Below are 15,686 nucleotides of genomic sequence, written 5' to 3'. Positions count from 1 at the left end.
AGTCAGACACCTAACCTGCTCTTGATGAATTGCCATACATTGTTACTTTTTTTTTCCCAAGCCCAGCATACATATTTTTTACTCATTAGAATATCCCTTTTGGGTACATTCACACGATCATAACTCGCAGGGATATCTGCTGCAAGCTACGCTACAAATTACTTCAATGGGTCCAACGGCAATCTGCAAATCTGCCACTACTGTAGGCTGTTGGTGGACCTGTTGAAGTGAATGGTAGTGTGGAGTTAAAGGGGTACTCTGTTGCTCAGCATTTGGAACAAACTGTTCCGAACGCAGGAGTCGGGAGCCCGTGACTTCATAGCCCCGCCCCCTCATGATGTCACACCCCCACACCCTCAATCCAAGTCTATGGGAGGGGGCGTGACGGCCCCTCCCATAGACTTGCATTGAGGGGGTGGGGCGTGACATGAGGTCACGAGTTCCTGGCGCCAGCTCCTGCATTCGTAACAGTTTGTTCCAAATACTGAGCAGCGGAGTACCCCTTTAATTAAGACCATGTGAACATACCCTAAAAAGAAACAAATGAATACAGTGCTGCTGCTTATCGATATGTTTTTATTTACTCAGCGTGCATAAAAATACAACCAATTCCTAGTTCTTGTATGATCTTGCTTAGCAGGTCTATTGCAGCCACACAGAAGACAGACCTATTAGTGTGCTAATCTAGAACCATAAGAGATATGAAACGCTGTCTGCAATTAAAGCACTGTCATCATTGATATAGATTCAATTAGAGCATTAAATAAGCTCAGGGTTTACAAAGAATTATCTCTAACCATTAAAACCAATGACACGTGAAGTGAATAACACTGACTATCTTGTGACAATGGCACCTGTCAAGAGGTGGGATATATTAGGAGTGAACATCCACTCTTGATTTATTTGGATCAGGAAGAATGGACAAGTATAAGGACCTGAATGACTAAAAAGGACCCAATTGTGATGGCTAGACGAATGAATTAGAGCATGTGGAAAATGGCAGGTCTTTTGGGATGCTCCAAGTATGCAGTGGTAAGTAGTAGTGCCAATCAGAAGAAGTTAAAGGAAGAAGAACAGACCCAAAGCAAACTGATGCCTGTTGGGTGCAGAGACTAGATCATCTGGTCCAATTCCAAAGAATAGAGATACTGCAGAATACAGGTGAAACACGAAAAATTTGAATATGGTGCAAAGTTCATTTATTTCAGTAACGCAACTTAAAAGGTGAAACTAATATATGAGAGGGACTCATTATATGCAAAGCAAGATAGTTCAAGCCGTGATTTGTCATCATTTTGATGATTATGGCTTACAGTTCATGAAAACCCCAAATCCCCAATATATTATATGATTTGGGGAGCCATGCCATCTGCTGGTGTTGGTCCACTGTGCTTCATTAAAGGGGTTCTCCCATGGAAAACTTTTTTTTTTATTATCAACTGGTGCCAAAAAGTTAAACAGATTTGTAAATTACTTCTATTTAAAAAATCTCAATCCTCTAGTACTTATTAGCTGCTGAATACTACGGAGAATGTAGAAAGAAAATTATTTTCTTTTTGGAACACAGAGCTCTCTGCTGAATCATGAGCACAGTGCTCTATGCTGACATCTATGTCCATTTTAAGAACTGTCCAGAGTAGGAGAAAATCCCCATAGCAAACATATGCTGCTCTGGACAGTTCCTAAAATGGGATAACTTGGAGGAACAGAAAAAGTTGCGAAAAACCTTTGGTGCCGGCGCTGCTCGGTGGGAATTAGGATTCGAAGACGTGTTTTCAGGAGTACAGTACCAAGAATTTATTGATACATGTAAACAGGTACAGACAGTGAAACAAGACGCGTTTCAGGAACGAGCCCTCCCTTTTTCAATTGTGAAGATTAAGCTGCACAATTGAAAAAGGGAGGGCTCGCTCCCGAAAACGCGTCTTGTTTCACTGTTTGTACCTGTTTACATTTATCAATAAATTCTTGGTACTGTACTCCTGAAAACACGTCTCAGAATCCTAATTCCCACCGAGCAGCGCTGGCACCAAAGGTGTTTTGCAACTTTTTCTGTTCCTCCAAGTTATCCTGTTCCATTGCCGACGGACCCTGCCAGGACATCGGCCGGGACACCAGCAGGCTGCAGCTCCGGGATTCCACACCGACCACCCCGAGGAAAAGGGGTTACATGCACGATACCAAGTATCGCTCCAGGTGAGCATATTACCTATCCTTACCCTAATCCAAAACCACTCATCGGAATTACACGAGGCACTGCCCTCCATCTTTCTCCTTTTTTCCTAGATTTATATATTAGTTCCAATAATGGACAGAGTTGTCAGCAGAGAGCACTGTGCTCATGATGTCAGCAGAGAGCACTGTGTTCCAAAAAGAAAAGAATTTCCTTTGTAGTATTCAGCAGCTAATAAGTACTGGAAGGATTAAGATTTTTTAGTAGAAGTAATTTACAAATCTGTTCAACTTTCTGGCACCAGTTGATTTAAAGAAAAAAGTTTTCCACTGGAGTACCCCTTTAAGTCCAGGGTTAATGTATCAGTCTACCAGGAGATTTTGGAGCACTTCATGTTTCCTTTCCTTTTAAGTTCCATTAATTAAATACAATGGACTTTTGCACAATATTCTCATTTTTTAAGTTTCAAATGTAACTTAATAAAAAGGCTTATGACTATGATAAAAAAAAAATATGTCAAATATACTGTGCAGCACTGCATTCAGTGTATGAGGTTAAAGGGGTATCCCAGGCAAAAACTTTTTTTTTTATATATCAACTGGCTCCGGAAAGTTAAACAGATTTGTAAATTACTTCTATTAAAAAATCTTAATCCTTCCAATAGTTATTAGCTTCTGAAGTTGAGTTGCTGTTTTCTGTCTAACTGCTTTCTGTTGACTCACGTCCCGAGAGCTGTCCAGCTCCTATGGGGATATTCTCCCATCATGCACAGCTCCCGGGACGTGACATCATCATTGAGCAGTTAGACAGAAAACTTCAGAAGCTAATAACTATTGGAAGGATTAAGATTTTTTAATAGAAGTAATTTACAAATCTGTTTAACTTTCCGGAGCCAGTTGATATATGAAAAAAAGGTTTTTGCCTGGAATACCCCTTTAACTAGTGGCAGATAAGTCAAAGTGCCCATGCTGAGCTTTGTACACCACCACAAGCACCTGCAACAGGCATGTTAGCATGAGAACTGGAGCAAGGGAAGAAGACGTCCTGGTCTGACGAATCATGTTAAGGTGGGTTCACGTGACAATTTTACCATCCTACTTTTTCTCAACATTTTTACCTTCAAATCATAGAATAACTACATGCCAAGTCGTATACATTTACTTCCATTGAGTAATCATATTCCACACATGCATCAGTTCTGATCCACATCAGATTTTGCACAATTTTCAGGGGTAAAACCGTGGTTGACCATGATTTTACTGCCCAGATTCAAAACTGGATTGAAATAGTGTACGATTTTTTGATTATTATTGTCTATGTAAGTCGTATTGCATTTCATCAGATTTATCATACACAACTTTTTAATTTTTTTTACTTATGTGCCGTATTCCTGGAATACTCTGGAAAGTGCTAGAAACTTAAAGATTCTTCTTCCCAGAAGACACTTCCCTATATATAATGCATCATAGCAGCCTTGCCCCCCCCCCACACACACACACACACACATATACACACACACAACGGGCCTCATTTACTAACCTGAAACCGACCAGTTTTTGTCTGGTTATTTTTTCTGAGACATGTCTGAGACAGTGTGCGCCTGAAAAATCCGACAAACCTGAAAGGGGGCGTGGGGGCGTAGTCTGTCGCAAAATGTGGTGTGGCTGGCCAAAAAGGGGCATGGTTTCACAACCCGACCGATTTACTATGGAATTCACAGAAACTCCTGTGGGTAAATGGCTGGAAATATCGGCCTAGAAAAAGCTGGTCAGAAAATGTTCCCGACTTTTCCCAATAATAAATAGAGAGGAATCCTGCATGTCTGAAACAACTTTTCCCACTAGTAAAAACCCGAAACTTTTCGTAAATGAGGCCCAACCAGTCTGTGGAGCCAGGTTATCATTTTGGTACACCTGCTACATACAAGTGTAAAAAGAAAAAACCTTTACATTTTCTATAATACGATTTTTGGATAACATTTTAAATCAGGTGCCAAACAATTATTTAGAATACAATTTCAGGGAATTAGTTTTTTTCAGACTTTACTGTCTGTTAATTGGACTGTAAAATTGCGATGTGAACCAAGCCTTACCGTTTTCATAATGTGAATGGCCGACTGTCTGTGTGTGTGTGATGAATTGCCCCCCAAATGCCACAGATTTTTATCCAATTGAGCATCTGTGGAATGTGCGGAAACAACAAGTGTGATATATAGGAGGCCAGCCTGACAAATGACATGACTTATGAATGTCCAAGAAGATCTATGAGCAAGTAAACCATTGATTTGGTCATAAATCAACTTAGATGATCATTCCGGAGAGAAGAGAGGGGGGCTAGAGGCTGAGTAGTCAGACAGCCAGGCTGACAGAATTAACTGGGAACATGACAGAGCAGTCTGCAATGTGTGCAGGTTGCTTAAGAACATGGAGCAAAATAATGGCCTATTGTAAAAACAAATGTACACCAAAATAAGTACAATACAACCATAAAAATAAAATAAAAAAACACTGAAGGGTGCCAACAACCTTAAAGCTTCCTTTTTTAATATAAAGTCTTCTCTTTATCTTTTCTACCGCTTTGATCATTTAGATAAAGGGAACAACAATGAACAACTCTATAAAAAAAAAATATATATATATATACAAAACAGAAAAGAACACTAGCTAAACAGCTAACCTTTCATCAGCAGGCCAAAGTAGCCCACTGCAACAATAGATTCAATTGGCGAGGTTATAAATTGCTGTATTAGGTGCTCAGTGGTCCATGAAATTAAAGAGTGTAGAATAAAGATTTGGCATTCCTAGGTGAAGATTACATTCCCTATTAACAAAATGCAGATCAAAATGTGCACTGTCCTCCACAATGATTTCCAATGTTAATTTTCTGGGAGAGACAGCCTGTAAAAGTCATTTGAAATTTCTCAATGCATCGTACCATCAGTCCAAGCTTTAATCTACAATGATATTCAGAGCCAAAAAATCCATATACATTGCTTGTTCTCCTCTCTAAATGCTAAGCAGTAACTTGCTATCAAATTATTTCAGCTTATCTTATGTTGCTCTAGGTGTCCAAAGATAAATGTATGCAGAAAGAATGCCTGGATCAGGAAAACTTTAAAGAACACTAAGAAGTGTAATAACACTAGTTTTTTTTTTATGTCCAGTGGATTATTGAAGACCGAAATAAAATGTGTAAGACATTCAGTGCCAGTATATAGCATCATATATTTGTGTCTTACCAGAGAACATCATAATGCGTTTACACTTTGGGCATATTCTTATCTTTATGAGTGCAAGACATTAAGGAATAACCTTATAATTAAGGTATATCAGGCACATAAAGGCATAAAAATAAGAACTTTGGTAATAAGCAATAGATAATAATGTCATACTAACAATGGTTTCAGGTCACAAGAGTCCTGGCTCCACTACATGGACAAGATGTCAGAACACACAACAGGGTTTAACAGTATTAAACAGACTTGGATTCATTTGTAGACCAGAGTTTTCCCAAGTTATCCAAATTCAAATGTTGGTATGTTTTATTTACTGGTGAGGCAGAAAAATACTAATCCACTAGTGGTGTTACCATTGCACTATAAAATTGACATACCTAATAATAATAATAATAATATTTTATATTTTTGTGGTCAACTAAAGCTTAAAAAGGAAATAGTCATGAGATTTTACTATATATAACTAGTGGCAACAAGTTATATATGGTAAAATCTTCTTCCTCGCCATCCCTGGGAGATATTTCTGCCCACAGTGATAGTGAGGATATGTTAGAAAGTCTCCCCTGGGAGGGGAGCTATACTTACCTAATCCTGTCTTCTCAGGCTGTAATCAGCCCCCCTCAGCATGATTGACAGCCCAATCACAGCCCGTGTCATCGCTCTGCTCCGTCTGCTTAGGGAGCAGAGCGGTGACCAGGGCTGTCAATCACGCTGAGGGGAAGTGATTCCAGCCAGAGAAGAGAGGACTCGCTAAGTATAGCTCCTTACCCAGGAGACTACTTACAGGGCCAGCGTGGAACACTTTCTAACTTCATATCCTCACCATCCCTGCGGGCAGGAACATCTCCCGAGGATGGTGAGGAAGAAGATATTACCATATATAATGCGTTGCCAAGCGTTCTATATAGTAAAATTTCATGACAGTTTCCCTTTAAGGTTTAACAGAAGATCTTGACACACGACTGTGGTTGGTCGCCATGACAATTTCCCATTTCTGTGCAAGATTCAGAATGAAAAAAGTAAATAATTTTTTTTTCAAATCAACCGGTGCCAAAAAGTTAAACAGATTATAATTGACTTCTATTTAAAAAATCTTAATCCTTCCAGTACTTATCAGTTGCTGTATAATACAGAGTAGTTATTTTCTGTCTTCCCACAGTGCTCTCTGCTGACACCTCTGTTCATGTCAGGAACTGTCCAGAGCAGGATAGGTTTGCTGTGGGGATTTTCTCTTGTTTCGGACAGTTCCTGATACAGACAGAGGTGTCAGCAGAGAGCACTGTGGTCAGACAGAAAAGAAAACTTGATATCCTCTGTAGTAGACAGCAGCTGATAAGTACTGGAAGGATTAAGATTTTTTTAATAGAAGTAATTTACTAATCTGTCTTGCTTTCTGGCACCGGTTGATATGAAAAAAGTGGTTTTCCACTGGAGTACCCTTTTAAATCTGCACCATATCATCTGACGTTGCAGATTTTTCCCTTGCCCTGACTTTAATGAGCGAATCAAAATCAGCCATTAAATGTATTGACTTTGTAAGACTTTGTTGACGCTTCACAAAATTCTGAAGCGTATTTTACATGCTCTTTTTCAGACAAAATTTTTTACCAAATGCTGACAAAAAGCATGCATAATGTTAAAATATAACGTGAAATTGGCCTAAATGTGCACTGACTTAGGTTGGGTTCACACATCGTTAAATTACATAACAAAATATGTAATAAATTAGGTGTAAACAAAGAGCCATATGTTAAATCTAATAATTCTATGTCTATAACAAATCAGCCATCAGCGTACACAATGTTAAAAACAAAGTCTGTAATTCCACTGTTAGAAATAACACTATTTTATTAAACGGTGTGTGCCCTGACAGCTGCTTTTCAACCCACAGTATACCCACAACAAAACTTCCAAAAATGTGCACAATTTGGTAAATTTTCCACCTTCATACCTAGAGAAGAAAGCTGCAGTGAGTCTGCTCCCTGTGAAAGTTCTGTATTTTTTTTTAAGTTGTCATTATATAATTATTAATTGTAAATCTACACTCACAGAAATCTATTGGTTAAAACATTAACTAATGTGTAAATGGTTGTGATACTCTGAACCAGAGAAAAGACAAAAAACATGACCAAAACCGAAACTAAGTGGAATAAAATTAAAGAAATACCACGTATAATATACAGCCCATATTATATATATATATATATATATATATATATAAACTGATTATTAATATCAAATGGCACTTAATAAAAAGGTACATACCATGGGCCATAATATCAGTTTCTCCGATAAATATAATCAATAGTATAATTATATAAAATGCATTATGGGTTTTCATCATTCTCCTACATAAGGTTGGCCAAAACCTTACTCAAAATGACAAAACAATTAAAAAGAATTCACCTACCTATAGGGGTGATTCTTTTTGGTTCACAACAGTAGAGATATACCATGCTCCATACTTTTTAATAAGGTGAAAATGTCAAGATACATATATTACATTAAAGACAGCAATAAAAAATAAAATAAATAAAAGACATAAAAATAAAAAAATAAATAAAAAAGGATTCTGTCCACTCAAATAGCAATTTCTCCGTCGCCTGGTCACTTTCACACCATAATAACAGCAAACTGGCAGGCAAGTAAATCTCAAAGAACATTAAGAATCTACTTAGTGTGACGTAGAATGACAGAGGAGATAAGAAGATAATATGGAAGATAGGTTCAGACTAAGTCACGCTAGAAGGATGGAAGATTAGCCCAGTGATTAGGAAGAGACTGCAACCCCCAACCTTCTCATTACCTAGATCACAGGGCTACTATAAGACACACATTGTTTGTTGGGTAATGTAGCAAAAATGCCTGCAGAAGAGTCTGTTCTATAAAGCCTCAAGAGAAATACCTCAACTGCCATTCATTCTGTATTCTGGAGACACAGGAGAGACAGAATGATTATTCAGGCTAGACCAAGATGTGTTTTAGAAAACCCTACTCTAACATATGCTTAACATATATATTTTAAAAAGTGAGTAACTAAACAAACAGATATTAGTAAATAAACTGATTTACTGCCTTTCTGTGGTCTTTCATGCTTCCCTTCTGCTTCTCATGCAAACTGTCTGCTCTGTTGTCACCATAAACCCTACTTCCTGAATGGTCAGGATACTAGACTGAAATTTAGCCAACCCTATGTCCTTCCCACTACACGTTCTTGACAATAAACAGGAGATAGAGTTGGTTGAATTCCTGGCTAGAGTGTACAAAGGAACAGGAAGTGGAGTTACAGGATGTACATCAGACAAAAAATTAAGTTAATGAAAACAACAAAGCTGACAGTTTGCAGAAAAGCAGCAGGAAAGGGCAAAAGACCACAGAAATGTAGCAAAATAACTTTTTCTACCTAGTTATGTTAATTATGTCATAGTCCTATTTAAAAAAGACTGGAGTCACTGACTCGGATGAGTGCTTGGGCTGTGATACAGTCAAAGGGTTATATGGCATCCAGAGTGATTTTCTCAATTATGCCCATTGCGAGATAAAATGGGCATAAGTTCTGTCCTGCTACGGTACTGCGGTGCCGCAATACACTTTCTGAGCTGCAGCGTAATGTGTCGAGCCCAAGAATAACCCGGGCCCAATGTGTCATAATGCATCTCAGCAAATTGGTTGAGGTGGGACATTACAGCAGCCAGAAATTCACTCAATGGCCTGGGTTCTTCCCAACATGTCACAAAGAAGACACTGAAGGCATTGTGAAAGTGAGGTCAACACAAGTTACATTTTTTTTATGTCCCACACAATGAACTCAGCTACGCCTATAGGTAGTCAGCAAACAAACTGGACCGGTGCTGATAGGGTGCATTGTTATTTTCCTTTTAATGTACCCCTGGAGATATTTGGTATACGGTTGCATAATCGAAATATGGATAAATGACCTAATTGATGACTATGAGTTATTTAGTGATCATGCATTTTATATGGACAGTATCAGTCTATGAATAAACTGAGGTTTACTTTGTAACATTGAGGGTTTGTTGTGATACAGTATTTCTTACTACCCACCCCTATTCATAATCTCAGGCATTGATTGAAAGAAAAAATGCCCATACTTACCTACCCCAATGCCCCTCAGCTCCATCTAGTCCCTCAATCTTCTATCTCATTCCTGCTTCTGAGATGAGCGTTTGTTGCAGGACCTGCCCGCTCAGCTGAGACAGGCACCTTTGTGGCAAGTGAATGGCTGTTTAGGCAAGTCTTTGTTGCAGGTCTTGCAACAAGCACTGATGCTAAAAGAAGACAGGGGCACTGCATGGAGCCAAACGGAAGCTGCGGGGTCAGGGCAAGGTAAGTATGTTCTTGTTTTCTGTCCCACAAGGGAAATAAGAGGAAAATCACAGGAAAAATACAATAATGCTATCTTTCCACACAGGGTTTTCGTTTTTTTTTTTAACTGCCACTGTCGTTTTGAAGCCAAAGCCAGACCGTTATATTTCCTGTTCCTGTTGGAATACATTTCTATTAAAGACTTGTTTTCCTTAGAGCCCTGGAATTATGAGGATTATGGACCTATGCAGTCTAGTCTTTCATTTGCCTCAAGTCCTCCACTTTTTAAATCCATAATTTTAGGGACGAGGGATCAGTGTGACTCCACAGTGCTGGTAAACTGGCCCTAGCAGCATTACCAGATGTCTCAAAATAAAATTAAAGGGGTACTCCACCCCTAGACATCTTATCCCCTATCCAAAGAATAAGATGTCTGATCGCGGGGGTCACGCCGCTTGGGACCCCCGCAATATAGCATGCAGCACCCACCTGTATCTGCTTCCGGGAGCACTGGAGGTTCTGGCTCCCGACCACGAGAATGGAAGATCGTGCGGTCACGCCCCTTCCCATAGACTTGCATTGAGGGGGCGGGGTCGTGACGTCACGATCTTCCGTTCCCGTGGTCGGGAGCCAGAACCTCCAGTGCTGCCGGAAGCAGATACAGGTGGGTGCTGCATGCAATATTGTGGGGGTCCCCAGCGGCGGGACCCCGACGATCAGACATGTTGTCCTCTATCCTTTGAATAGGGGATAACATGTCTAGGGGTGGAGTACCCCTTTAAAGGTAAAATGTGATTCACAGTAGCCTAAGGCAGACATAATTTTACATCCATATTATATCCACAAGCCCCGCCCCAAATGCATAAAGGGATTTTGCAGCAATGATGTAAAAAGAATACCAAGGAGAAGAAAATAGTAAAAGGGTTGCAAAATCTGAGAGAGTTGATGACAATGTCCATACTTCCCTTCCAGAAAAAGGCAAATTAAGGGCAGATAATCACTGTGTCATGCATTTACACTTAAATGTCAGGGGACATCTGTTCTCCTTGAGAAGAGTACCTTATGGGGCATAGAGATTTTTTGGCCATTCAGCACTTCTGGGATAAAGAATTTAAAAAGCAAATCATTAAAGGGAAATTCCAGTACTTATCACCTATCCACAGGATAGGGCATAAGTGTCGACACAGTGGTGTGCCGATCTGTGCATGGGGAAAGTAGGGGTCTGGTTAGAAAATTGTGGCAGGTCCCAGAGGTCGGATTCCCCACGATCAAACACTTATCCCCTATTCACAGGATAAGACATAAGTTATTAAGTACCGGAGATTCTCTTTAACATGCTACCTGGTTGGGTGACACTCCCTGGGTGTCAGTTTATCATTCACTAAGGAGTCTCCCTAACTGACTGGTTATGTTTTTGCCAAGCTGGAAATCTCTCCAAGAGGAAAGATTTAACCCAATCAGCAGACTGGTTCGGGGTGTTTGGCCGTCATCAGTACAGAGCAGAGTTGATCTAGCTTGGCAGGTGAGAGGCTTAACCACATGGGTCAGGGGGTATCTGTTCTCCCTGAGGAGAACACCTTACAGTGTGTGGAGATTTTTAAGGCATTTTTGTTAAATACAATAAACACATTTGAAATATTTCATAAAAGGCAATGAAATACAACAGCACTTTTCTATATTTGCAGAAAACACAGACTTCAATTACATCTGTTAATAATTCATGGATTTTTGGATTCAGTTTTGTTGTTCTCTTAAGATATTATAATCTAACAAAGCTAAATGGAAAATAAAGGTTGTCAGGTGTTTTATTGATTGGGAAGATGCAAAGGCTGCCAAAAAGTGCAGTGCAGAGTGTCAATTTTGCCACTAGCAAAAATATATTTTGTGTCTGGGTCAACAAGTCTTTTTAAAAACCCTTTCCAGCATTAAAGGGGTACTCCGGCGCTTAGACATCTTATACCCTATCCAAAGGACGGGACCCCCGTGATCTTGCACGCCCACCCAGTTAAAATCAGTCCCCGGAGTGAACATGTTCACTCCGGGTCTGATTACTGCCGATCACGGGGCCGTAGCGTTGTGATGTCAAGACTCCGCCCCATGTGGTGTCATGCTCCACCACCTCAATGTAAGCCTATGGGAGGGGGCGTGACAGCTGTCACGCCCCCTCTCATAGGCTTGCATTGAGGGGGCGGAGCATGACTTCACACGGGGGCGGAGACGTGACGTCACAATGCTCCGGCCCAGTGATCGGCAGTAATCAGATCCGGAGCGAACGTGCTCCGGGGACTGATTTTAACTGGGTGCAGCGTGCAAGATCACGGGGGTCCCCAGTGGTGGGACCCCCGTGCGCTCAGGCATCTTATCCCCTATCCTTTGGATAAGGGATAAGATGTCTAAACGCCGGAGTACCCCTATAATGCTTTCTTTATCAGTACTTGTAATTGTGATATCTGAATATGTCAGCATTCCGAAACTGCGAATATTCCTGGATTTTTCCCAAAGAAAAATGGAATACAGGCACACAGACACAGGATGAACAACTCAATTGACTCTGTTGCAACTATGTAGGTCCAATCTCAGCTTAACTTCTGTAAAAAAAAATTGTAACAAAATACTTACAATGTGTGACCCCAGCCAAAGTCTGATAGAAAGTAGGAGTGTCGCTGTCATCCGTGAGTGTTACAAAGACTCCTCCAGACAATAACCACCGAGAAAACGTAAATGCGTCTTTATTTTGAAGCAGCCAATTTCGAAATTTTTCATAGTTCACCTTTTCCCCCTAAAAAAAAAAAAATCCAAAAGTTATTCTTAAGTGTTTATTTTTCAACACACTGTACATTCCAAATGTATTTTAAATGATCTAATGACTAAATCCAAACAAAAGAAACAAGGAAAATCGGGAATATGATTATGTAAGAAAAGCGACAGCATTAGAAAGTTGGAACACTAACTCTATGGGGGCATAGGTAGGCTCATGGGCCCTGTCGCAAATGTTTTCCAACCAATTTGCTAGTGAGCAGGGCTGTTAAAGGGGTGAACAACTTTACTCCATTCAAAAGTATATTATAAAATTTAATTCTCAATATATTGTAACCAAATCTTTTTAGTAGTTTCCCACATGATCACTCATTAGTTACTGACCCAAAATGAGATGTATATTGGTTAACGCAGAGGGTTATGACCTGTCGTTTAGTTTGCTGGTCAAGCATGCTCAGTTTCAGTACAAATAGATACAGGAGGCTATTAAACAGGAGATAATGGGGGGTGGCCGAGGATATAAGAAGAAACTAATATGAGAAGCTCAGCTATGAGGGCATGTCCCTCAATTGCCCTGGATCCAGCAGGACATTCCCCGTTTTGGATAATGTTCTACCTTACCAGGGTGGCCCCTACATGCCCCACTAGTTAATTAGACATCCTGGCCTGCACTGTACTGCATTTCTCTCTCTGACTGCGCTTTATGCCGCATGGGATATACATATACATACAAATCTCAAAAGGGTGAAGCTGCCAAGATTACATGACCTGCCTGTCCCTTCAGGCTCCTGCACCGATCCACTCACGGCCTGAAGCGGAGGCATGGGACGTGTTGGACTTACTGACACTTTGTCATCGGCGGCAGCTGGGACTGAACATGGAGTCCCAGTGATAACACAATACCTTTCCCAGTGTCCCCTACAATTCCCTAGAGAACAAACTCATCCAAATTTAAGAACAAAATGACCAAACTACAGCTGCGACACATCATTATATTCCCTTATATCACAGCAAATTGATCTTTTAACACCTATAACTTTTATTATTTCAGTATATGGAGCAGTTGTAAGGGCAAATTTTTTTGTGCAAATGTGTAGTTTTTTTCAGTAATATATTGGGGTAGATGGGGCTTTGTTATCAGTTTTTAGTACACCTTTTGTGGAATGTAACTTCAGCAAAAACGTTGGTATTTTTTCCATTTATGACGTTCACCAAGTAGGATAAATAATGTTATATTGTTATAAGTTGCATGTTTCTGCATGCGGTGATAAACTAGGTTCCATTTTTTTGTATGTATATTACATTCAGGGTCTCTAGAGATAATGTATAGATCAATGTTAGTGACATAGGGGGACATTTATCAATATTGGTCTAAGTAGATGTTTTTGTAGATCATTTTGGTTGGTCTAAATTTGGTGCAGTTGCACCAAATTAACCATACTTGTGCAAGCCACATAATAAATTTGTGCAAAGTTCTAAATCTCCACACAGTTCTTTTTGTATACCTGAGCTGCACCTCACAGAAAAAGTGGTGTGTCCGAGACACTGGTATTTTGTTCTATTGCTTTAAGGCTAGGAAACCACTGAGGGTTTTTTTTTTCCTCCGGAAAAACTGCCACAGCATTTTCCTGTGCTTTGGCATTTTTCTAGAGCTTTTGCTGGTGTGTGGAAACAGTCATTTTTGTACCCTGTGGCAGTTTTCTCACTGTCTTCAGGGTACCACTCCATAGGTCAAATGCAGAGCATCCGGCCCACGGAGTGTAAGCATAAACAGGGTGCCTAGCATCACTATTTACCTCCGCTGGCTGTATAGTATTCAAGGGAGCTATGATTGGTCAGTAGTTGTTCACCAATCAGAGCTTGTCAAGTTAATAAATGTGGATCGCAGCGGGTCTTAGGCGTATGTGACCCACTGCGATCTGTCCCTCAGCCCCTGGAATACAACTTCCATCATGGACAGTGTGTCTGGATTACTACTCCCAACATAAACAGTCCAAAGAGTCCTGCAGCACGGGGGGGGGGGGGGGATTTGCTGAGCCGTCCCTCGGTGCTGCTGTACTACAACTACTCCCATCATGGGACAGAATCAGTCCCATGATGGGAGTAGTTTTAGTTTAGCAGTGCAGAGGGACGATCTTGCATCCCCAGGGTGTCTCAGTAAGGCTCTACTGACACTTTTCTACGTGTCCTGCTTACTGTCGTACATTTGCGGCAAAAAAAACACTTCTAAATTTTATTTTGCGAAAAAAATAAATACAGCTCTTCTGCAAAAAGTGTTGTAAAGTGCACCAAACAGTAGACAACTTTGAAAGAGGTTTTACCAAAAATTGTGCAAAACAACTGCACAAAAAGTGCAATTGCCCAAAATATGCAGGGACATTTAGAACATTAAAGGGGTGTAAAGCCAATGATAAATGTCCCTCATAGAGAGCAAATATAGGCTCAGCAGACAGTATCACACATGAAAGAATTAGATACAGCGGCATAGCAGACTATCACACATGATATGATTAGATACAATAGCTCAGCAGAAAGTATCACACATGAGAGTATAAGATACAGCAGCTCATCCCGCAATATGATCTACACCACAAGGCATATGTATTTTGACCATGAAACCGAAGCAGTGTCGGGGATACTGCTAGCACAGAGTGAACATAGCCTTGATATGACAAAGTCTTTATAAAGGTGACTTCACATCACAATTTGTGTCCCCATTTCTGAAGTTCAAAATAGGTGGCAATTGTATCCATGCCCAGACCCCATTCAATCCAATGGTCCAAACGTAGTCAGCTAGTGACTATTGGGGAGATTTATCAAAACCTGTCCAGGAAAAGTTGCCCATAGCAACCAATCAGATTGCTTCTTTCATTTTGCAGAGGCCTTGTTAAAAATTAAAGAGGCGATTTGATTGGTTGCTATGGGCAACCTTTCCTCTGGACAGGTTTTGATAAATCTCCCCCTATGTTTGGATCATTTTCTGAGCGTATCCCACTTTTGAATCAGACTGAAAAACATGACATGGTTTTCAGACTGATCCAGAATTCTGATACACTCAGAATATGATTTGAACATAGCCACTAGCTGACTATGCTTAGACCAAAGGACGGAATAGTGTGCAAGACCAAATACAATTGCATCTAATATTGAGCTTCAGAAATGCCATCTTAGATGTATGGTTAGCAGTGGGCGAAT

At 40.2% G+C, this 15,686-nt stretch overlaps 1 protein-coding gene across 4 annotated transcripts in view; it reads right to left on the bottom strand.

Annotated features, from left to right (window-relative positions):
- USP32 (ubiquitin specific peptidase 32) overlaps positions 1–15,686 on the bottom strand; it is a 252,360-nt gene that overhangs the window by 117,033 nt on the left and 119,641 nt on the right. For all 4 annotated transcript variants that reach the window (XM_056556716.1, XM_056556713.1, XM_056556715.1 and 1 more), the window contains exon 5: positions 12,354–12,513. In XM_056556716.1, coding sequence (XP_056412691.1) covers positions 12,354–12,513 — 160 coding nt within the window. The remainder of the gene's footprint in view (positions 1–12,353; positions 12,514–15,686) is intronic.

Source organism: Hyla sarda, chromosome 2, assembly GCF_029499605.1.
Source record: "Hyla sarda isolate aHylSar1 chromosome 2, aHylSar1.hap1, whole genome shotgun sequence".
NCBI classification, from domain to species: Eukaryota; Metazoa; Chordata; class Amphibia; order Anura; family Hylidae; genus Hyla; species Hyla sarda.
The sequence above is the reverse complement of the archived record's forward strand: the minus strand, read 5'-3'. Positions and strand labels throughout refer to the sequence as shown.